The 26,055-nt window shown below is 38.3% G+C and overlaps 1 protein-coding gene across 1 annotated transcript in view; it reads right to left on the bottom strand.

Annotated features, from left to right (window-relative positions):
- Positions 1–26,055, bottom strand: part of LOC120530196 (coiled-coil domain-containing protein 178) — a 472,799-nt gene that overhangs the window by 353,823 nt on the left and 92,921 nt on the right. Inside the window, exons 6-8 of the mRNA XM_039754457.1 lie at positions 12,236–12,439; positions 7,782–8,002; positions 3,717–3,859 (exon numbers count right to left, since the gene is read on the bottom strand). Coding sequence (XP_039610391.1) covers positions 3,717–3,859; positions 7,782–8,002; positions 12,236–12,439 — 568 coding nt within the window. The remainder of the gene's footprint in view (positions 1–3,716; positions 3,860–7,781; positions 8,003–12,235; positions 12,440–26,055) is intronic.

Below are 26,055 nucleotides of genomic sequence, written 5' to 3' on the forward strand. Positions count from 1 at the left end.
CCAAAAAACACCCCAATTTTTTGTTAAATGTTTTTAACATAAGAAAAATGTATTCATAATGAACAAATATTATATACAAACAAAATAAAACCTAATATATAAAAGAGAATCTAAAGAAATAAACAGATGTTGGTGGAGCCGATTAGCGTATTATAATGTTTTTATCTTTCACTTCTCTTTTGCTTAATTTTTTTCTTCACTTTTTTTTCTTTTTTGCTACGCTTTCGTCACTTTCATTCGCAGGGCGTTTCAACAGAAACCTGTCCAAGGAACTTTGTTTCTTCCTCCCCTTTAGAATGTTTCTGAAATGAGTTAGGCAAGTGTCATTAAATAACACCGCTGCACGACCAGTTGCAACATTTTCAGGGTGTTTCTTTTCAATGAAGTCAAGTGTTAGGCAAGTGTCATTAAATATATATATAAAATAATTTTTCTTAGTTTTGAGAGAAGGACACTGATAAGGAAGAATAGTATTTACCCCTGCATCACCAAATTGAGCTTACAAGGCGTATATATAATCTACACAGTATATATAATTCACTAAGGCAAGACAACCATGGAAAGCACGCCGGAAGGGGCGTGGATTCACTAAGCCGACAAGTGAGACACCTATGGCGCACGCAGGAAGGAGCCACGCCTACCAACTCCAAGACCATTGGATACGACGACAACTCACAGAGCCACGCCCACCAACTCGGACGTGACGACACAGAAAAACCGGCATCATTTGTATTCGTCTGTCGTAGAGGTCACATGCAGCTCCAACCCACGTTGACTGTTAATAGAGGCATGTTTCTCGCGGAGGTGAATCGCCATATGCGGCGTGTAAAACTTTGCGAGGGGTATCCCATGGGATCCTTAAAACATTCCTTTACAACTGAGGTTAAAACACAATGAAGTGAGCAGTCTTTAAAAAACGAGTTTTCGGTTACGACGCACGACCGCGTGCACTATAGCAAACTGTTTTACACGCTACATACAGCAATTCGCATCCGCGACAAACATGCGTCTTCTTAGATACTCCTGCACTTTGTACACACCCTCCCACCGTGGTCGGGTGTCTTGGTGGATTATATATAGAAAGGCAGCCAAAACCGCACAGAGCAATGAAAAGTCTACGTGAGTCACAGGTGCATCTGGACTGTACAAAGACGACAACGACTCGAGTGACGAGTTGGAGGTGGGCACATGAGCAGGCAGTGTATACTGAACGAGAAATCAGCAGACTAGCATGACGGAGGGAGCGGAGTGGATGTCCTTCTCCTCTCTCCCGTTCCACCCTGCGCCGCACGGACGATTGTGTGTTGGTTCGTTACGTGCATTGGTTAAAACCCAATGAAGGAAGCAGTCTTTAAAAACCAATAAGCCCTGTGCCTCTGTTTCATTACCGTCTCACCTGCTTCACCAATGCAGGCCCGCAACAGGCGATCCGGCGTCATTCCCATGACCGCGGGCAGCCAACCGGTAACCAAAGTCTTTGGGTTCAGGGGGAGTATGGTTACAAAGCTGAAACTTAAAGGAATTGACGGAAGGGCACCACCAGGTGTGGAGCCTTTCGCTTCATTTGACTCAACACAGGAAACCTCACCCGGCCCGGACAGGATTGACAGATTGATAGCTCTTTCTCGATTCTGTGGGTGGTGCATGGCAGTTCTTAGTTGGTGGAGCGATTTGGCTGGTTATTTCCGAAAACGAACGAGACTCCCGCCTGCTAAATAGTTACACGACCCAACAGCAGTCGGTGTCCAAATTCTTAGAGGGACAAGTGGCTTTCAGCCATGTGAGATTGAGCATTAACAGGTCTGTGATGCACTTGTATGTCCGGTACTGCACGCGCTACACTGAATGGATCAATGTGTGTCTACCCGGCGCGGGGAGGCGTGGGTAAGCCGTTGAACCCCATTTGTGATGGAGACCGTGGCTTCCAATTGTTCCCCACGAACGAAATTCCCAGTACGTGCGGGTCATACGCTCGCACTGATTACGTCCCTGCCCTTTGTAAAGCCCCCCATGGTCGGGTGACTTGGTGGATTATATATAAAAAAGCAGCCGGAACCGCAAAGAACAATGAAAAATCAACGTGGAAACCGACTGAGGCGGTGTTTGGAAAATTAACAGTCAACGTGACTCACAGGTGCGTGTGGACTGTACACAGACGAAAGCGACTCAGGTAGGGAGTTGGGGGTGGGCACATAAGCGGGCAGTGCGTACTGAATGAGCACCGTTCAACCCCGTCCTTCGCTTTGGAAGGAGAAAGCGCGACGGCGCTCCTCCGGTTTTCAGTCACGGACAATTGTATGTTGGTTCGTAGCGTGCATTGTTGCAATGTTACAATGTTGTGGTTTATTAAATTACGGATTTTTCAAATGTTTATTGTTTCCTCTGTGCTTAAAAATCATTTAAAAAGCGGCCTGATTATGCGGCGTATGCTACGCTGCGGGTTGGCTAGTCATATATAATATATAACATAAATTAAACCACAGGTTCAGGTTCATGGAGGCTGGGGCCTCTTCTCTAGAGTTGGCATTGCCCTCCACAAAATCTTCTGTCCTTTAAATAACATTAATGGTATTTGTGTCAATTTTTGTAATGAAGATTTATTTATAAGCTGATTGAGATGTCCTAGAGACATTCTCCTGGAGTCGTGTGCTGAGTTGGGGCCTACATTACAGAGGCCACCATGCAGAAATCTCTTAATTCCTGTTCCGATAAGGTATCAGAACAACCGAGTTTAGAAAAAAGGAATGGATGGATAAATGGCTAGACCGACATCAAAAAGCGACCGAGGCGTTATTGAAATGCACAATTAAATGTGGTTTTCTGTTCAAATCACCGACCTGCTGCCTGGAGTCACTAAAATGGCAACACTAAAAAAGTCTACATTTGACTTATGGATGGTCCAAACTTTCTGCAACTTTAAGCCAATTTCCACGGCAACTGCGTTTTTAAAAATCACAACTTTTGTGTGAGAAATGGCTTAGACACGTTTCCGTGTATAAGCAGGTTTTATACACAAGGCCCCAGGACTGTGACTATGACTGACTTTGTCTTTCATTGTTTCTCTTACAATTGACCATGGAAACCCACAGAATTTTTTACTCCAGGAATGCTGCTGACTGGACTTTTTGTTTTCCTGTTCTCCGTCTACTGGCCATAGTTCAACAATAATGTTAATGGGCAGGTATAGTAAAGTTTCATGTAAATTAATCAGTTTGTAACTTGCTTTTTCTTCCTGAGTTTTAAAACAAATCTTTATGTGTCCTCATTATTTAATCAGTATTTTGTAAAGTGTGTAATTGGGTTTAACTGTGAACTTGTTGCAGTGCTCTGAGCCATCACTCAGTGGAGAGTGCTGCACAAAAATGAACTCAATTGAACAGAATTATCTGGACCTACCTTATGCATTCCAAGGCTCTGAGCCATTTCTGGCAACATCAGGTGAAAACAGGGATACAACGGGAATGAGACATCAGTTCATTACAATTCAAACTCACAAAATTGGACACCACTTACAGACTAAACAATTAATGTACCCTGTATGCCATTGAAACAGGTACCCAGGAAAACAATTCATTAGATACTGAATGTGCCAGCTATAGACTAGCAATGACAATGCCCATGATTCAAACCAAGGTCTATAGATTTGGAAGGCAGTACTATGCTACCATTCCATTCTTGTCAAATAAGAACTTCACATACATTCACATTATACTTACATCTGTGCATTTAAATTAGATGTAATATCATTTAGCTCCATGGACATTTTGTCCCTTTCAGCATTTGCTTTGGATTCAGTCTCATCATAGAACTGCTGAACACTTTGGAGTTCACTGCTGCACTTTGAAAATTTTTCATTTGCCTACAACACCAGTTAAAACAACAGAAAAAAAAAATAATAATCTATAATGTCAATAAAAGTCTCAATTGTCAAGAACTGATAAATAAAAAATAAAAATGAGCAAAAAAACCCACATTATTACACTTTAAATACTCATCTGTCCTGCCACATTTTTGAGATCTCTTAACCCACCTCAGGTTCAGCACTTTATGTACTCTAAGCCTAAACTAAAGGGACAGTAGTTAGTGCTGCAACCTCACAGACCCAAAATGTAGGATTGAAAGACCAGTCCCATGATGTTTTGCGAGTTATCTGAAACTAGTAGGCTTTCCTACCACATCACAAAGTTGTCCATGTTACGGAACATTTGCATTTACTGTATATAGCGAGTCACTCCTACTGGGAACCTGCAGGGAGCCAACAACAAAGAAAATGATGTCAGCTCAAGTGACTAAATGGGCATTTGAGAGCAAGCTCACCCTTCACAAATACTAAATGGAAATCATAAAGAACAATGTGAAGGATGTACTGTATGGCATTAAACCATACAATTAATGCTATTTTTATTGAGAGTGTAAAGAGTTCTACAGACCACTATGTATACAGTGTATGAATTAACCATTTGAGGATCCCTTGGAGCACATGGACGACCAGCTGGACAGATTTAAGAGCACAATTGCCTTGGAGCTTATTTTCACTATCTTTTAGGGTTGGAACTGTAAGTGCACAGTTCAAAAATGCCCCACAGAGGAGACCTGAAGCTCATGGAATTCAACTTGGCTCATTAATGTCTAAAAAGAGATTGGGGAACCACCAATTTAAGTAATCTGGTAAATATGGAGCGCTTTTCTTATTTTCTGCATTAGAGGAGTAACTATACTGGACTTGTTGCTCAATACATACAAGAGGGAGTTTAAAATTTCTTCAATGTGCTCACCATAATCAAGGACATTTCTTACTAGTGACTGAGAAATGCTGCTGGCATGTCAGTTATTAAAAGGTTTGTCAGATCTCTTGGTTTTCCCCAAGTGGTCAGTGCAGTGTAAATAGCAAGAGGACTTTTGGGATGACGTGGGGTAAAATGTGCCATGAAGCCTCTGAAAGTGAATGGTCCAAACTTGCATTATCACTTTTATGCAAGGTAAGTCGTATCTCTTTGAGCCTGTCAATGAACTTGTACCTCAGTGTACAGACACTATAGACACTGCCAGTTTGCTGGTTAGTTTTGCTGCCACTTCTCAGTTTCCTATTATAGTGCTGCCATCTTGTTGATAGCCATAGATTTTTATGTTTTGATGACGGCACCGAAGCGCTCGTAGCAAATGTGTGTCAATGTTGCACCCTAACACAGGTTGTTTTTCTGCAGTTATATTCTTGAATAGAAGCGCACTTGTTCTGTTATATGTGTACCTTTTCTGAAAGTGTTTCTTTGATATTTTGAATTCAGGCTTCACACATTATACACTTCATGTCTACATTTTATCAATTATTACTAAAACATGAAAAACTTTTCTGTTTTAACGATGTGTTTACATAGATCGTTGTAGACACAGAACAAACATGAAATGCAAGTGTTCCAAATAGCGATATAGTATTCATAAAAAGTGTCATTTTGCTCGACTTCTCACTCTATGCAACTCTAAACAACTGACACGCACGTAAACAGACTTGAGCTGAGAAAACTGTGCAGGTTGGGAGATGGAATAGCAGGCTGCTTGCTGTTTGCTGCTTATCCACACATTTAAAGGACAAAAGACGCTGACGGAGAGGTGAGAAGCGATTTAAGGTGGGACGGATCGAGTTTTTTCATAGGCTCTGGTAATTCTAGTGTTCTCCTCTGAACTGGCAGCTAAGCAACTTCATTGAATACAGGCCCTTTCAAGATTACTTGAGGCTCAGTATGCAGGATAGAACAAGTCACCAGACAGTGTTTTACTCTAGTGTCACTGGAACAAAAATGAATGGCCGCGTCTCAGTCTAAGATAGTACTTGAGTTCAGTCACTTAATTGACTCTGACACCATGAGAAGAGAGGAAGCAAAGAGTCACTTCAAGAAGGGGGGAGACAAGGGTGAGACAGGGTTGCTAGGTTCATGGTCACCAGAAGTCATCGCTTGTTGCATCAGTTGTGTGACACTGTTTGAATAAGCAGTACGCTACACACCCTGTCCAAGTTTATGGATACAAGTAAAACTACTAAAAAGGTTACTTTTCTGATTTTGTATTCCTGGAGCTTGATCTTTTGCTATTGAATTTTGATTATAGTTTTGTTTAAAATTTTGGCTCCGTTTAATACATTTCTAGGTAACAAACCTTTCTCCATTTTTATGACTATGGTTCATCTCCCATTGACTGACACTGAGCTTCATTGTTATTGAAGAGCATGTTGTTGCAATATTTTTTTTGTTTTATAAAGATTCAGTGCTTGCATTTATTACTAGCTGGGGTCTGACAGTGATAACCCCCTCTAGTGAGTAATTTTTGAAAGTGCTTTTGGAATTTATTACAATTTTTGTGCTTTGCAGCTCCTTGTCCACAACAAAAAAGAGCTTTATTAATCTGTGGATCTGACTTTTACCCCCTCCTGAGGTTATTTTTGATTAACTGCGTCACACACGTGCAATTAGGAGGAAGCTGAGTGGACCAAGTGGCGGTATTTACTTTCTTTTCTTTTTTCTTTTCTGGTGCCCAGAACAAAGTCACTTCTGGTTCCGGTCTGTTGATAACATCACTTTCGCTTTTGGCCAACACCATCTTGCCACTAAGATCAGTTCAGTTTGGAACTCAACAAGAGCACATCTTGGCTTATTACTATACCCGTTTTGCAGCCAGGGATACTATACGGGTGGCTGCCCCAAACCTTTTTCGTGTGTTGGAACTTTTTCTTTCACACTTGATATTAATGTTTTTGTGATATCAGTGTTGATACCATTTTGTGTTGTGTTTCATATTGAAAGTTCCACCATTTGGGGTATTTTTACATGGCAGCCGACATGATGTTGACAGCAATAAATTCCTGCTTCTACTTCATGACCACCAGACGTTCAAATATAACATTATCTCTGCAATGCTAGAAGGTGAAAGAGTTGTGTTGGTGTCCAAGATTTTGGATTCATAAACAAAACCTTTTGGTGCCTTTAGCTAGTGATACAATCTTTGTGTGTTTCTTCTGCCACTTGTATTTGGCTTTGGTATTTTGGCATTCTGATTTTTGTGGCCTATAACATCTGTTAGTGTCTAAAGGCTGTTCCGTCTCCTTTCATCTCCTCATCTGTCATTTTTGTTTTAGCAATTTCGGCCACAAGCAGAATATGCTGATTGTAGCTTGTTCAGCATTAGTGTTGCTCTTCTGCATTATATTCAGCTCTCTGCGCCTCTTTCAGCATTACTGTATTTTAGAAACTGCATAGTTTTAATAGACAATCTCATCTAAAGAGTGTTAGGAGAAATGATTCATCTGACACTTTTTAATGATCAATGTGACAATGCTCCAAGGGATCTTCAGTGACTTTGAAACTCTATCATATGTAGTACCTCTCCTGATCTGAGATTTTTAATTATTTTATCCCTGAGGTCTTCTGAAAGATCGTTAGTCTTCATGGTTACCTACAACTCACTACCTGGGGGACATTAGACTCTCAGATACATATATGTTTCTCTGTAATAAAGTAGAGCACTATTATTATACACTAAGGGTATTCATCTTATTACAAAATGATGTATATCCTTATGTAATATACCTTAAGCAAAGAAAATATTGCAAATTTATGAAATGTGAATATTTTGAAAACTTTTTTTTCATCCAACAAAATATTAATCTGCAACTTTCACAATAGCAAATGAGAAAGAATCATTTGTCAAAAAGAAACAGTTTTCCCATATTTATAAACTCTTGTTATTTCAATATCAGTGTTTTGTTGATAAAAGAATGTAAAAGAGGCTACCTCATCTTGAGCCTTCTCGATTTCATGTAATATATTACTTTCACATGCCAATTTTTCCTTCACAAGGGGAGCATGCTTTTCCACAAAGCTAATGTCTTCTAGCAGTCTTCGATTCTGAATCTCAGCCTGTTGTAGCCTTTCTTTTATTTCTTTCAGTCTTTCCTTTTTTCGCTGAAGGTGCCAGAGCAGCTCATTTATGTCCCGTGCACATGCTTCATGCTCTGTGATAAATTGTAAATACAAAATCAATTTTTGTGCAGAAAAGACATTTGGATTAGTTCACCTTTCGTTTATTATTACCTCGGTCACACTTGTAGTTTGGTCCCTTCCAGGCACAGATTTGCCTTTTTACATGTTTAAATGGATTAAATGTCATATGATTGTCATCACTATTATTATAAGGTGGAATGAATATCATTAAGGTTTTGAAAGCCTTGTGTTGAGCACAATCAAAGGCAGGTCATTACACAGTAGAATCAATAGATCAAACAAGGGAAAAAATACCCACTGAGCAGCAATATGACAAACCTAGAAGCATAAAGAGAATTATATAACACAACAACCAAAAGTCATATACAGCAAATAAGATACACATAAAAATGTGAAAGACATGTTTTTATAATCCCTATTAATTGAAAGTATATCAGTCAAAAATGAAAGAAGGGACATAAATGTAATTTAAATCAGGAAGAGATTGATATATTAAAAGTAAGTTAGAAAATTTAAACTGGGGCTGCTGTGTAGTACTATCCTGGCACATACAGAGCATCTGGTCAATCTTACGGTGTGCTGCAACTAGCGACTTCAACATTTTAACTAGAAACATCATTCTGCACTCTTTTAAGCTTATGCAAACCTTAATGATGTTTGTCAACACATCAAGAACTACAGAAATAATTCTGGAAAAGCAGACTGAAATAATTCATGCAGAGCATATGGGCTCTGATCCTCACAGGTCAATGACACTGCGACCCTTTCAAGGAAGAGAACTGAAAGTGAAGAAAAGATTTGGAATAACAGCAAATTTGAAAAAAAATATAACATTAGAACAATCTAGATGAGAACAGGTCATTTAGCCCAGCAAAGCTCATCAGTCCTATCCACTTTATTCTTCTAAAATAACATCAGGCCTAGTATTGATAGTCCCTAAAGTCCTACAGTCTACCACACTACACTTATCTTACTCCATGTATCTATGGTTCTTTGAGTAGAAAAAAAACACCCTTATATTTATGTGAAATTTACTCTTAACAGATTTCAAACTGTGTTCCCGTGTTCTTGATGAACTTCATAATTTTAAACACTTCAACCATGTCTTAATCTTCTTTTTGCTTAAACTGAAAAGGCATAATTCATCCCCTGTAGCCCTGGAATCAGCTTTTTCTAGGCTCTTTCTAGTGCTACTATGTCCTTTTTGTAGCCTGGAGACCAAAACTGCACACATTACTCCAGTTGAGGCCTCACCAGTGTGTGTTATAAACCTCCTTTGACTTGTACTCCACACATCAAGGTGCTATATAACCTGACTTTCTGTTAGCCTTTTTAATGGCTTCTGAACACTGTCTGGAAGCTGTGAGTGTTGAGTTCACGACGACTCCTAAATCCTTCTCATAAGGTGTAAAAGATGAAGGGCATTTGTAATGGAGAATAAAATATTGTACAGAAATGAAGAGAAATGAACTGTCTTAAACGGATGTTCATTTACCTACTGTTTCAATTTCTTGCTGTGTATTTGTAATATGTAGAATTTTTAATAGCTTGTCTGAATTAATGACTTTAAAGTAGATGTTTAAAAGAAGAAAACAACCAACCATATAAAAAGTGTAGGTATTGTAAATTTAGAGTTTTTAAGGACTCATGTTTCACTGATAAAAACAGTTATGTTTTATGATATTATAAGGCTTAACCGCCCAGAGTTTTTTTTAGAAATGCTATCACTGATAAAACATTTTGTTGAGTACTAGTCTGGGAGTATAATCTGTGGTGGGCAGTTGATAAATTTATAAGAAAGGTAAGCTGTAGATGTGTGAGTAGCCATCCCCTTTCCAGGAAAAAAGCCTGGGGGAAAACAGGTGACTGAGATGAAATGTCAGGGATGGAATGCACTGACAAGACCCAACCACTGGTCAGACAGGAAGAGGCAAAATGTCTCTGCTGCTTTATGCATATGGCCATACCATCTCTTTCTGCAATTCCATCCAAGGAACATGACAGACCACATCAAACCAAAGAACAATCAACATACTAAGACAGAGAGACACCTAGTTGCCTAAGCAAGATAAATGGATTATTTTACAGGATTTACTTATATTATTGTCACAATTGATTTCTCAACTTATATTTTGGGCACTAATAGAAATCTAAGTCAACTATGTACTGTATGAATAAAAAAAGCCATTGTTTTTCCTGTCTGTTCTGGTACTCCGCCTAATTGCACGGGGTTATTGATGTAAAAGAAAGGGGGAGGTATTGAACTACAGCATCAAGCAGCACTGACAATGACCAGCCTGCCAAGAGTAAACATACAAGTGCTAGCCATAACATTTGGAGCATACTGTTAAGGTCTACATATTAAAGAGTCCGAAAGGGAATACAGGGTCACCCTAGGACATATCATGGCAAAGTAGCACTTCTTCTTTCGGATGCTCCCGTTAGGGATCGCCACAGTGGATCATCTTCTTCCTTATCTTCCTGTCCTCTACATCTTGTTCTGTTACACCCATCACCTGCATGTCCTCTCTCACCACATCCATAAACCTTCTCTTAGGCCTTCCTCTTTCCCTCTTCCCTGGCAGCTCTATCTTTAGCATCCTTCTCCCAATATACCCAGCATCTCTCCTCTGCACATGTCCAAACCAACACAATCTCGCCTCTCTGACTTTGTCTCCCAACCATCCAACTTGAGCTGACCCTCTAATGTCCTCATTTCTAATCCTATCCATCCTCGTCACACCCTATGCAAAGCTTAGCATCTTTAACTCTGCCACGTCCAGCTCTGTGTCCTGCTTTCTGGTCAGTGCCACCGTCTCCAACCCATATAACATAGCTGGTCTCACTACCATCCTATAGACCTTCCCTTTACTCTTGCTGGTACCTGTCTGTCACACATTACTCCAGACACTCTTCTCCACTCATTTCACCCTGCTTGCACTCTCTTCTTCACTTCTCTTCCACAATCTCTTTTACTCTGTACTGTTGATCCCAAGTATTTAAACTCATCCACCTTCACCAACTCTACTCTTTGCATCCTCACCATTTCACTGACCTCCCTCTCATTCACACACATGTATTCTGTCTTGTTCCTACTGACCTTCATTCCTCTCCTCTCTAGAGCATATCTCCACCTCACCAGTATCTCCTCAACCCGCTCCCTATTCTTGCTACAGATCACAATGTCATCAGCAAACATCATAGTCCAAGGGGACTCCTGTCTAATATCATCTGTGAACCTGTCCATCACCATTGCAAATAAGAAAGGGCTCAGAGCTGATCCCTGATGTAATCCCCCTCCAACATAAATGCATCTGTCACTCCTACTGCAACCCTCACCACAGTCACACTTCCCTCTTACATATCTTGTACAACTCTTATGTACTTCTCTGCCACTCCCAACTTCCTTATACAATACTACAGCTCCTCTCAAGGCACCCTGTCATATGCTTTCTCCAGCACTAAGAAACAAATAGATGCCCACTTAATTCTAGCATTCCCATAATATGAAAATACATTACTCTTAAAATTCCTTTTTATTCAAAGTAATTTGTAATTTAAGTTTCTAAATCCCGGTATCTGGGACATATTGGTTATAAAAAGATGCACTCCCAAAGAATTTAGCATTTTTATGGAAATTGGGCTTTGATTGCCACATCTGTCATTGGTGACCAATGAAGAGACATGTTTTCATTGTGATCTAGAATTCTGAATTTTAACATGCAATCTATTAATGTTTTATGAGCACATTTTCAATTATCCACATGTACCAAGTTTGGTTAGAGGGGCTTTTGCCCCCATGTCCCTGAACTGGATTCATCAGTTTAAAAAATTTATGAAAGAGTAGATTGAAGTTCAAATTTGCAAATACTGTATTGTGTTGGTAACATAATTGCATACATTTTTACTGGAATATTAACTGTAATGAATATTCTTTAAACATTATAAACAATAAACATCACAAATATTCTTTAAACATTATAAATATATATTCTAAAAGATTATTCACTAAATCATCCTTTCTAATGACAAAGATACATATCAGATTGTATATTATTTGAGGTAATATGTATTTTTGTACAGTTATGCTGTGCTTTAAGAGATTTTATTCTTGCTATGGAGTCCATTAATACCCCAACATAGCAGCCATTAAACTATATCTGATTATACAGACATTGATTGCTAAAACTGTACAAAACCTCATTCCCAAATAAAGAAAACCAATCTTGGCCCAGGCACAGTACCTTTTTGTACAGCTACAGGAAGGTGTTGAAGCCTCCACAATGACAAGAAATCGATTTTCTGCACTAATTTTATTTTCCGTTCTCGCTCCTTCTTGAAAGCTTCTTCTGCCTCTTGGCGGTCAGCTTCTAGGCGAACTATCAAATCAATAATCTCTGACAAGACAGCTTTGGCCTCCTCTCTCAGTGAAGTTACTTTATCACATTCTGTAATCAGTCAGAATTAGAAAAAAATTAAAAGTCCAACATAAAGCACAGGTTGTATTCTTCACCTTCTGATAAATGTAACCAATAACACCTTTAGACCTCCATCCTAAGCTGTCTGTCATTTAAGGAAAACATTATTGATAACATCAAGGAAAGCGGGCAGAAATTTCCTCCTGGATTTCTTATGGATCAAGCATCTATGAATTCCACTCTGAGTGGGGTCTAGATATTTTTTTTCTTTAGGGTTTCTCTGTTTTTTCACACATTCCCAAAGAGTTACAATATGGTAGACATGATGGTGTTATGCTAATTGAGCCAAAAGCATTGAATTATTTTCAAGAACAAAAATGTTATGTGTAACAGAATCAGATGAATACTCAAATTATCAATATAATCAAAATAAGAAAGGTATACAGGTAGTCATCAGCTTACGATCTATGCATCTTACGACCATTTGATTTACAACCGCTACCACATCTCACAGGCAAACAACAGTTTTTATCATGCCAGCCTCGTATACTGTGTGTGACTCATTCATCTCAATCTCAGTTTACTACCTGCAGCGGGCTTAGACTACGTTCAGTTACATTTGTCTTACAAATACAGGAAAAAAATGAAGGTAATCAAGCAGTATGAGGGAAAATAAAAAGAGAATGCAGCTTAAAGTTATCCCATTGTAACCGGTGTTTACTGCATGCACTGTACTGCTGTGGCTCTGGCTTTGAATCCGGTTAAAATTCGAAGCTTCTGTGTTGATGTGGCACTTTGTGCGAACCACGAAGGAGTAATGAAACCATACTGAACTCCTTTATCTGTTAATGCTTATTATTAACAGGCTGGAATGTTAAAACAGAAAACATTTGAGTGCTTAAACTCTGCCAATATAATTACTCCTCTTATGGTTAACGCAAAGAACACCGGGAGAGGCTCACATTGATAACACAACTTAACACAGACAAAGAAAGGATTTGTGAATCTGTTAAAAGCTCTGAAACCCATGCGAGCAAATAATGAAGCAAAATTCTGAAATAAAAAAATTATTTACAAAACAAAAGAATATCTACATAATGTGCTAATAATGATGATAAAAATTGATATAAAACAAACAATATGACTTAAGGGACTTATTCTATTGTACTATACATACAGTCAGGTTTGAATACAAATACCAGTCTCTCTTACATCCAAATCAAATGTGGTCGTAAGTCAATGACTATCTGTATCTAGTGTCCACTGCTGTAGTGAAGCAGATTTAGTAACTGTGCTTCATACAAGATGTTTGGAATCAGTCACCAACATACATAGCCTATATTCAAACAGATGTCAAAAGATTTTTTTGCAATATTTTTTCAGTTGCTTGCGCATGATGGTAGAATGCCAGTGCCTGACCCTCATGATCAACACTGCCCAATGTCTGTGTATTTATGACAGAGCAAGGAACAGCGACTTCCACATTTCCTTGACGCAAAATTTGACAGCTGCATTGTGAACAGGTGACATCAAAGCTGACATCTTTCTATTTCTTCCACTTGACTGCAATTATTTGGCCTTTTTGCCACACAGATACTGCACCACGCTGTAGTTTGATGTGTTCACGTGACCGGAGCTCCCCAGGCATATTCATGACCATTCAGCCGTACATTGCCATATGCATCGGTTTTCATTTGAAGTAAAATCTCAGGCAGTTCAGGTGAGGTATGAAAACTGCCGATCATTATACTGTAACCTAGGTCAAGCAAGGGTCTGCCTGTGACAGCACAGGTGAGGTAGCAACGTCATATTGACAAAACATGCAATCCCATTTGATCCCTTCACTGGTGTAAAGTATCGAGCTCTAGATGTACCCAGAGCTTGCTTCACACAACATGAAGTACTAGACATATGTTTTGGTGAGTTGTCTTTTTTGATTAATTTTGTGTTTTTTGTGAATTTACTGGATTTCTTACCCCTGTTTTTCACTTTATCTTCTGGTTTTGTGGTTTTGGGCCTTGTTGCCTTGGGTTGCCTTTGTTATTTCATACAACTCCTAATGGGCCTGTATGTTCTTTGGAGCTTTTCTTATTTCTGAGCATTGTTTGAAAATAAGTTCTTTATTTGGAAAGATCCTCAGCCTGTTGCATCCTTCATATATTTCTCTTTGGGTTTTTTTTTTCTACAGTTTATGGACCTTTGTAGTCAGGAACTCCTAGTTCATGACAGAGTCAGGTTCAGTGTGTCTCATAAGATTAATAACATTGCACCAAGAATGGTGTTTGAAAAGATATCTAATGACTATCTGATATTCATGGAAATGTTTACATTCACCAGAAATTCAGATAGCTACTAGTTTATGCGAAGCAAATTCAGTCTTCTCAGCAAATTTATAATGCATTGTTTTATTAACCTTGAATACAGAATGAAATGAGGAGGGAGTAGAAATTGGATGAGAGTATTCTTCACTAATACTCTGCTCTGCCTATTCTGTGCCTACCAAAAGACTTGGTGAACTAAGGGCAATGCCCACTTGGTCTTAGTAATACAAAGACACTTACCATAAACAGTACAGATATTTAAAATGAGTCACTTTAACTAATGCTATGTACTGTGTATGAGTGGATTGGTTGTTTTGTATGTTTTATTAATGCATTTGAAACCTTGCACTGTAAAGCTGTCATTTGCTTTGCATTTGTATTTGCTTAGTATGGTGGGAGCTATAGGCAATAAAGATTAATTAATGGATTAAGTTGTAGATAAAGGGCTTACAGTACATAAATAGTTTATCTCAGCCATTAGGCTATAAAACCAAGGAGTGACAGTCTTTGAAAATGTTCTCAAATTAATTAATACATTTTCCCCATGCTTTAAAGAGACATCTGTGAAAAAGTATTAAATGGATTTCTGTGCTTAATGAATATGTATCAGTGGTGATAGTTAACTCATTTGTCATGTTTTCAGGTGACTGACTTTGCATATTGGGCCTGTTCCAACCCTCAAAGTAAAAAGGTGATCCAGGCTCCATACTCCTGAGAACTTTATGAACGTCTAGTGGAGATTTTTTTCAAGGATAAAAGGTCTTGATTACAATGAATACTAAATTATAAAACAAAATCTAGTACATGACAATTCAGAACCTACAGTTTATACATAATAATTAATGATTAAGATGAGGGTAGTGTTCATGCATGCTGTTACATTTGCAACTGCATTAGAAAAGCAGAGTTCAAGCTGACTTTAAGTAGCTGAGAACATAATAATAATAAAAATTAAAAATAAATAAATAAATAAATAATAATGATAATAATAAATTTTATTTATATACCCCTTTTCCCATACTTTACTGATATGCTTCAACTTTTATATATGAAAGATTGATAAAACTGATGGGATAAAAATCAATATACACATAACAAACATTCTCCATTTATACAAGCTAAGTTCACTTCATGGTTTTCTACTATAAAGTGTGTTGTGCAATTTTGAAAGTCACTGACAACAAGTTTGGAAGCTCAAATTCAGTCCTGGAACTCTAATAATGGTAACAGTGTGGGAGAGTTTATAAGGGCTTAAAATATATAAAAATAACCATACAAATATATGGTTTCTACTTCGCGTATTTTCATCTATCGCGGGGGGTTCTGGAACGCAACCCCCGCGATCGAGGAGGGATTACTGTATATATATAAAAAAGGCAGCCATTTTGTTTGTTTATTAGTAAATAATGGCAAAAAATAACCACAAACAAAATGATAATAAGAAAAGAAAAGAATTCCTATGCATTTAAATTCCTGCTTTATTCATGAAAAATAACTAGTTTGAAATTTCTGGAGTGACTGAAACTGAGAGAACTAATGTGGGGATTTAATTAAAAGAAGAATTTGGTTTGGATGAAAACCTGTTGTCACAGGTGGCTTCTTTATTTATATAAATGATCTAGTCAAAAGTATAACTAACATGACGGTTACATTTTCAGATGACACTAATGCCAATAACAATACCTAATAATTATAAAGTAAAAGCATGTCCTACATGTCTAACACAGGTTAAAATCTAAGTGCTTGAAGCAAAGAGTTAAGGGACTCTGGAAGAAAACTATGAGACGTGAAGTTGAAGCTGAAACCCTGACAGCCTTTCAGAAGAACCTGGATGAGATACTGGGACAGCATAGCTAAGCAAACAGGATTGATGGGATGAAGGGTCTCCATCAGATTTTTTATGTTCTAAGTAATCAATGCAGACCACAACGTTAATGTTTACAGTGCACCATGTAATACGTATGACTCTTGGTACGGGATTCGTAAAAACAGTGTTAATGTTTGTGATGCCTCATCTACTGGAAAGAAAAACAATGCATTTTATTGCTAAAAATGTCTGTGATGTGTCACCTGTTGAAATGACAGACATAGCAACCAGACAGACAAACAGACACACAGACACTTATCCTTTTATTAAGGTGGATTATAAGGGTGATTGAAAATCATCTCCTTTTCTGTTCATAGCATTTCAAAAGTGATGTTGTGGGGCTTTTAGATCTCTATATGGCGGTAGACACATTGAGTTTGTCAGATATAAGGTGAAAAAAGTAAATTAAGATGAAAACAAAAGGGTTTGGGGAAGACTTTTTGATTGAGTATTTATTTGCAGCTTGGAAAAGGGATGCAAGGATAATCATTTAAGTGAGTTGTGACTCATAAACTGCTCAGTAACACACACTATTTGAACACACACAGTTTGAATTCTCAGATCGATTCAACTCACAAGTGTTTGGATGGAAACCCACATGTGCAAGGACGGAACATGGAAATTTCACACAGACAATATTTGGCATAGGGATTGTAAACTAAAACTGTAACACTCCAACTAGAGGGTACAACACCTTAAGCTTGCATGCAGTTACAGAATGGGGTCCAAAGCAAAAATCATATGTAAAAGATGCGTAAGTATATGCCAAAACAAAGTAATACATTGCAAAATAACACAATCATATTGTAAAATAGGCAATTTAAAATAAAAAGCAGGGTGTTGGAATAAGATTCCACAGTATGGAGGAAAACATTAGCATCATAACAAAATAAATGATAGGAGACTTCACAATGAACCTCTGCATTTATCATATTATTCTACTACAGGAATCCATTCACCATCTAATGGGTAATTTTATAACATCACAATAAGAAAAAAAAGAAGCCCAAAAATTAAGATGCTGGGAGAATTTTTGAAGCTATGAGGTAAGACATGGAAAGGAGCAATTAAAATGTGACATAAAACCATGTCAATTCATAAGCCGTACTGTAACAAGCCATATATCCTATGGTTAGCAGAATCAATACGTAAGGATCTCAACAGAATTCAGACGTTGGGTAGATAGATAGATAGATAGATAGATAGATAGATAGATAGATAGATAGATAGATAGATAGATAGATAGTGTCACAGACGACTGGGGTTCTGACCCTGCAGGGACACCTAAATGGACCGGAAGGTCATAAGAATAGCTTCCGGGCCACAAGGGGGCAACCGCCCTGGAGCAGGAGAGGACCATGGGAAAGGGGAAAAAGGGTTCTGGACTGTTTGGACCTGTGGCCACCGCCAGGGGGCATCTTAAGCCTCCTAGAACCTGGGAGAACATTACTTCCGACACACTTGGCAAGATGTCGCAGGAACCTGCCAGGGACACCCGGAGTGCTTCCGGGGCAATGGGCAGCACTTCCACCATACCACGGCGGGAATAAAAGGCGATCTGGGAGCAATCTGGGAGCTAGAGTCGGGAGTGGGAGCAGGACAAAGCTCCCAGGAGAAGATTGACGGCGAAGGATTGAGTTCATTGTGGGTGATTATTGCTGTGTGCTTAGTGTCGTGTTTGGGACTGTGTTTATTTATGTTAAATAAATGTGTGACTTTTATAAAGATGTGGTTTCTGACTGGTGGTGTCCGGACAAGTCTCACAATAGATAGATAGATAGATAGATAGATAGATAGATAGATAGATAGATAGATAGATAGATAGATAGATAGAACTGCTATTAAAACAGCACAGAACCAAATATACTAATTTACTGTATGAGCAGTCATTTATTTATTTGTCTCCAGGAGGAAATTAGTTTTTTACAGAAGCCCTTTAAATTAGAAAAACAGATAAATAGATATGTCAATAAGTGCATAAGTAAATAACTACACACACACACACTTTGTTCTGAACACACAAAAGAATGACTATAAAGCAAGAACATTCAAATGAAAGAAAAACTTCTGACTTGGCCGTCCCAGTCACAGTGAACCATTCTGCAGATGTATTACTGTTGGTATAAAGGAGCCCCGTGCGTTTCTTGACACACTTCTTCTGAATAATTTGTTTTTTGAAAGTCCTCATTGTTGGTATGTCAGAGAGAGGATATGCAGCGTAGTTCATAATGGCTGTCAGTTTTATTATATTTCTCTTCTTTGCTGCAACCTCTATGGGGTCCAGAGTGACTCCCATAACTAAGCCTGCCCTTTTAATTAGCTTGTTAATTTAGTGGACCTCTCTTGTAGTAACGTTACCAGCTCAGCACACCACAGTGTAGAAAATTGCACCGGCCATCACAGAGTTATAGACGATGTCCTAAGGAAAAAGGGCCTGCTCTGCCATTTCTTATATAGTTCCTCTGTGTTACGAAACCATTTCAACTTGTCATTGATGTGAACTCCCAGGTACTTGTACAAGTGGACCATCTCTACATCCACTCCTGAAGTAAAAATGTTGGATCGGAATACAGAATGGGGGTCTGAAAATTCAATCTACATCTTATGAGAAGGATTAAGGAGTCATAGTGAACTCAAAATTGTCCACATCCAAACATCTTACAGAAGACAATAAGGATTTTAGGACACATATCACAATGTGTTGAGTATAAATTGAGGTCATTCACAAGCTTTACATTACAATAGTGAGCCCTCATCTGAAACATAACTGTAACAGCTCTAGAGAAGAGCAACTGAGATGATTCCATGACTCTTGGGCTAAGAAGAAACATACTGTAAGATGTTACAGGGAAGAACTTCAATGCACTCTGTATTAGTGACAATATTACTACTACTGCTTCTACCACTACTACTACAGAGGAGTGTTCAAAATCATGAAGGGAGCTACTACAATGAATTCCAGCGGTTACTTTAAAATGGGTTCCTCAACAACAACACAGTGGCTAGTTGAGGGTAAATTTAACACATTTTATAAATTTGGTCTCTACATATTGAATACGTGTCTGTGTGTCTGCCTGTGTCTATATACGGTTGCTATGCCATTCCAAAATTTGGCATAGCACAAATATTTTAGTAATAAAATTAATTGAATTTGTCATTCTAACAGATGGTACATCACAAACTTTAACAAACACTGCTTTTACGATTCCCATACCAAATGGCATATAACAAAGGCATGTGCATTGCATAGTGCACTGCAAATGTTAATTCCAAGGTCTACATTGAATACTTAGATTTCAACCTGTCTTAGATGATTAGCAGAGCTAATAGTGGAACAAATTCCTAAGTACTGTGGTGGATAGTAATACCTTGCAGATCTTTAAAACTTGTCTGGATGTTATTTTAAAAAGTCAGGTGAAGAATGATGAGCAAAATTGAGTTAAATGGCCAATTTTCATCAAATTGTTCTTAATGTTTTGGATGAAAACAAATAACATGAATACTAAAATCACCAAGCAAATAAGCAGGGTATAAATTCCCTGATGGAGTGGACTGAATGTTTAGGGCAATTGCCAAATCTTATTTAAGCTTAGTACACAAGACTTTCTATTCAAGTAACAATTACTTAAGGCTTTACAAATGAGAGAACTGCTATTAAAACAGAACACAGAACCAAAGATCCTGATTTATAGGCAGTCATTTGAAAAGTGGTCAGTAGCTGGTTGTAGTGTCCCTGATTCCCGACCCGTGATCAGCCGCTGTGGAGCCAGACACTCAAGTAGTCGTTGTCCTATCTGGACCTCTCTACTGTCACCTATTGTCTCTAAGGCTCTCCTTTGTCCTCACCACTCAAATATCTTCTTTAGCTTTATCATCCTTTATATATCCTCAGGAACTCCCTTCAAAGGACTTTTAAATGGGTTCACTCAAACTCTGATTAACTCTGATTGTTATTTTGTCTTTAATCCATGGTAATTAATCAAGATAATTATGGTCAATTAACACTAGTAGTCTTCCCTTCAGGCAGACGTAGTACTGTATTTGTCTTTGACAGATTATTTTATTTTAATTATTGTCACTGACAGATCCTTTAGATTTCCTTAAGAATCAGCTGTGAATGTAACAGTAAAGTTGGTAAATTTTGAATACTCTAAAAATATACACAAATTAAATATTACAGCTACCAGATCCCAAATATGTGATATCCTGAGAGAGGTCATTGGTATCTTTAGAGATTCTTAGTTGTATGGTGAGATACTTCAAGTCAGATGAGAAGAAGATGACAACACACAAAAAACTGGAGAGATGTCAGACACTGAGGAGACAGTGAAAAGAATTCAAAAAGACCTGAACAACTTTCAGAACTGGGCAAACACTTGGAAAATGCAGCCTAATGTAGAAAAATGCAAAGAATTAGACATAGGCAAAATGAATATCTATACTAATAAAAGGCAAAGCCCTCACTGACTGACTGACTGACTGACTCACTCACTCACTCACTCACCACTAATTCTCCAACTTCCCGTGTAGGTAGAAGGCTAAAATTTGGCAGGCTTATTCCTTACAGCTTACTTACAAAAGTTAAGCAGGCTTCATTTCGAAATTCTACACGTAACATAACGGTCGATAACGGTCGACAACGTCCGCCATGTTGAACTTTCTTATTTATGGCCCCATCTTCACGAAATTTGGTAGGCGGCTTCCCTACGCTAACCAAAACCGTTGTACGTACTTATTTCAGTGGTATGATGCCACTGTTGGCCACCATATTGAACTTTCCAATGTCACTAATTCTCCAACTTCCCATGTAGGTAGAAGGCTGAAATTTGGCAGGCTCATTCCTTATAGCTTACTTACAAAAGTTAAGCAGGTTTCATTTCGAAATTCTATGTGTAATGGTCATAACGGTCGACAACGTTCGCCACATTGAACTTTTTTATTTATGGCCCCATCTTCATGAAATTTGGTAGGTGGCTTCTCTGCGCTAACCGAAACCAATGTACATACTTATTTCGGTGGTATGATGCCACTGTCGGCCGCCATATTGAACTTTTCAACGGTCTTTGTTACTTATGGGCTCATCTTCAAGAAATTTGGTACGCGAGTTCCCAACGCTAACTGAATCCTACTTACGCACATATATACGTACATAGCCTGCAGCTCGGTCACTGTGTGAGGCGTTGGGTCCCCCATCCCAACGCCTCCCACTTTGTTGGCTGCCTGCCTATATAAGGCCGTCCGTCGCTCTGGTCTCTACATTCCCTTCCTTGCTTCGCCACGGGATTCACATCTCCCTGCTGATAACTACAGCCTTTTTATTTAATCCACGGCTTCTCCGCTGTTTTATTGTTCGTTTATTACGATTATAGTTATTGTGTAGGTATTTTAGACTTACTTTACATTTTTCAGGTACCCATTTCCTTTATCATTCCAACCGTACCCCCATTAACATGTCTATCGAGGTGATCACCATTGATCAAAAAACTGTCACTTACCGAGTGGTTTCCATGCCTGGAGATGGCACCTACTTTTCCATTCTCTTTGTTACATATTGCATGGCCATATCAGGCTCACTCTTGATATCTGGAGGAACATTGTGTCTTATGTATTGAATGACTGGGACAGGTTCAAGGTATGGACTGATGATGGTACAGGAGATAATTATACTACACAGGAGCACAATAAGAGTGAAATGCTTAAGCCCTTCACCTATCGTTCTGCATGCAAGTTGATGGCTTCCGCTGAATTGTTCGGTTGTCGCTTTCAAGTGTACCGAAATGGCCAAATATTTTACACCTTTGGAGAACCGCCAATGCCTCTTAAACATAGGTTCACAGGTGATGATTTGAGTAATGGACACTTTGATGTTTATGGATGTTTAAACTCTCAAAAGCTGGATGTGAAGTTATCGATGAAACCGGCTGTATGCTTACAATGCTTGACAGTTGCCGAATGTCACTTCAACACAAGTCCTGCAAATGCTGTTGTAATTGAAGCAAACCATGAAACTCAAACTGATTATGACAGCAGCAATCCAAGCTGTGAGATCTGAAACAAGATTACTGTTCACATGGCCAACTGTACGTTGCATGCTCAAGAGTAAGCTCAGCGCACAGCTTGGTCACATTACAACTGGAGGGCTGAACTCACAATGTTGTATACAAAGAGATCCTTAAATAATTATTGGCATATTTTCCCTCAGTTTAAAAAGGTTTAATTTTCTTCTTAATAAAAAATTTAAGGCCGTACTTCGCTGGGCTGGTATTTTGCTATGAATAATAAATACAAGATGGGAGACACTGTCATACAGAAAGCAACCTCTGAAAAGGGTTTAGTGGTTTATGTTGAATGAACATTTTAATCATCCAAGCAATGCACAGAAGCAATTAAAAAGACAATGTTAGGTTATATCATAAAAACAGCTGAATTTAAATCAAGAGACATTATGCTCAAAGTATATAATGCACTAGTGAGATGACATCTGGAGTACTGTCTGTAGTTCTGGTCATCACAGCAGAAGAAAGACATAGCAGCACTTGAAACTGTGTAAAGGAGAGCAACCAGGTGCATCTCAGGACTTAAGAACATGCCCTACTATGACACACTCAGAGAATGAAACCTGCTTAGTCTCAAGTAGAGGAGACTGTGTGGGGTCCTCATCCAGGCATATAAAATCCTCAAAGGCACTGGTAAAGTAGATCAAGCAACATTCTTTCAGCTTCTTTCATTCTGGGTGTCGGGAGGAACAGGACAAAGCCTGCGGGAGAAGTGGAGGAGGCTGTGACAAAGGACAGAGTGCTGTGTTACTACCGAGGACTGTGACTGTGCTTGGTACTTGGTTGTACTGTGCTTTGGTGATAGGAAAACTTGCTGGAGGCTTTTCCTGCTAATAAATGTTTAATTTGCACTGCACTTGTGCATAACGTCTGTCTGTGTCAGGTGTTGGGGAGCTGGAGCCCCCTGGTGGTCACACAAGTATATCATTTTGGAATATATAGAGTAATATTTGATAAATATGGAGTCAGATCTTACGCATATGGAGTAAAATGTAAAGTCAGTTTTTTTGTTTTAATGCCAAGCTTTAAATGTATGGAGTGAATTCTGGTTATAATGTATTTTTCGAGATCTTAAAAATGGAAGACATCAGGAGCTTGCGTTATAATACAGGTCTTAAAACTTCTGAAGTGTTTTATCAAAAATCAGTTTTGCTTAACAAATAATCTTTACTCAGCTGACAGCACAGAAGACATGATAATGTAATAGTTTAAATGTCAACATCCTTTGTGTCAGATAAAGCAGTTTGGGAATTGCGCTGTCATGGATCGCAAGACCCTGCATAGAATAGTGTGGACAGCTGAGAGGATCATGGGAATCTTTCTTCCCTCCATCACAGTCATAAACACTACACACTGCATCTGCAAACCCACAAGTATTGGGAAGGAACCGACACACCTCACATAAACTATTCACTCTCCTGCCCCCTGGAAAAAGGTACCATAGCATCCAGGCCTCTGGAATAGTTTCTTCCCTGAAGCCATTAGACTCAAACACTCAGGGACTAGACTGATAACACATACACACATTCCCCCTCACCTAGACCACGTCTTTATATTTATTATTATATTTATTATCATACTGATACTTTCTTCCCACTTCCAGTGTCATGTTTACATCTGTTCCTTCTATTAAGATATTGTCACATTTTGGCACAAGTTGCTAATTTTTTGTACCTGTAGATATCATAAACATGTAATGGTCGGCACTGCACTGTCTTTGTTTGCACCACCGTCTGTCTTTGTACTGTCTTACAATGTTTGCACATGCACTTTATGTTAAAATGTGTAGTTTTTTCTGTTGTCCTGTGTTTTATGTAGCACCGTCGTGCCGGAGGAATGCTGTTTTGTTTTGTTTTTGTTTGTTGTACACAGTTAGTACAGTACTGTGTACTGTACTAACTGTATATGGTTGAAAGGACAATACAACTACAACTACTACTACTAAGTAGGTATTAAATAAGTGATGATCGTGCATGAATGAATTTACTACTAACAGTAATGTAACATAGCATTCATGGAAATGATAAATTCAGTTTGGGGTCGTGGAGCCTACCCTGGTAGTTCTAGGTACCTCTAAAGGTGGGAAAAGGTTCTTTCAATGAATAACTTAGAAAAGGAGTAGAAGGCAGCCATGCATAGAAAACACTTTAGCTTCATATGCACGAAGTATTCAATGATTCAACTTAAAAAATTTTATTGAGCACATTTATCTCATCTAAAATTGTCTAAAATGTATCCAAAGCAAGATCTAACCTTTGGGTGTTGCAGACTAGCTCCTGCCCCACTGGGCTACATGTTTTGGGAGTACACTAAATTAATGTAATTCTGGGCAAAAACCTTTGAATGCCTCTCAGACGTCTTGGTGTCACAGTAACCCCAAATCCAACAACTGTGTTTGGTGGACTCCCGGATGGGCTTAAAGTGGAGAAGGACAAACAAATTGTAATGGCATTCACCTCACCACTAACACATAGGCTAACCTTGCTCAACAATAAGAATCCCAGCCCACCTGTTATATAAGTCAGTGGGTAACTGATGTTATATACTATTTGAAATTGGAAAAGATAAAATTCTAGCTTAGAGGATCTGTTCAATTTTTTTTTCAAAATATGGCGAGATTTAATCAACAAACCTTTAGTATGATAATTTATATTAGGAGAAAAGGACATGCTTCCTTCTCAGTTGTTTTTTTTTTTTCTTTCTAACTAATTTTTGTCAATGCAGTTTGCTCTCCTCTCTCGCTTTTGGGTGGGAGATGAATTCTGTTCTGTTAGGTTTTGCCTCTTTATGTTTTTGCTTTATTATTTTTCTTTTCTTCTTTTTTTCTAGTCTGACTATGAAGTCATGTGTTTTATAAGTTTAAATTGATTCCATGCAATGCTATTTTCTCTCTATTATATAAAAAAAGACAAGACTTTTTTCAGAGAGATAACTGCAAGTCCCGCGAGACAAGACTTTGTGCCAAGAGGTGAATTGAAAACCTAACAGGTCCAAGAGGGAGCAGAAATAAAAGACAAACAGTAGAAGAAAAAAAGGCAAAGAGTAGAAGACAAAGTAGAACTTTGTAAAGAGCTCCAAAAATGTTGGCGCGATATACATGAACAGAAGGTTAGAGATTATGAAAGTATTAAAATTCGAAAATCTCAAAAAACTGATAGTAAAGATCACATTACCGTTAACAAATGGAAATTATTACTCAGTGAAATGATGGAACTGCGAAAAGAGATAGAATATATGGACATAGGTGATATGACAGAAGTATGAAGATATTATTATTATAATATTATTATTATTGTGCTCGCATATATAATAAACCAATATGTAACAAATTGTCAGCGATAATAGTTTCGAAAGACAGAGATATCAAAGACAGAGTTGTTATTTGTGTTTATCCAAATACAC

The sequence above is a fragment of the Polypterus senegalus genome, chromosome 5 (genome assembly GCF_016835505.1).
Source record: "Polypterus senegalus isolate Bchr_013 chromosome 5, ASM1683550v1, whole genome shotgun sequence".
Lineage (NCBI taxonomy): Eukaryota > Metazoa > Chordata > Cladistia > Polypteriformes > Polypteridae > Polypterus > Polypterus senegalus.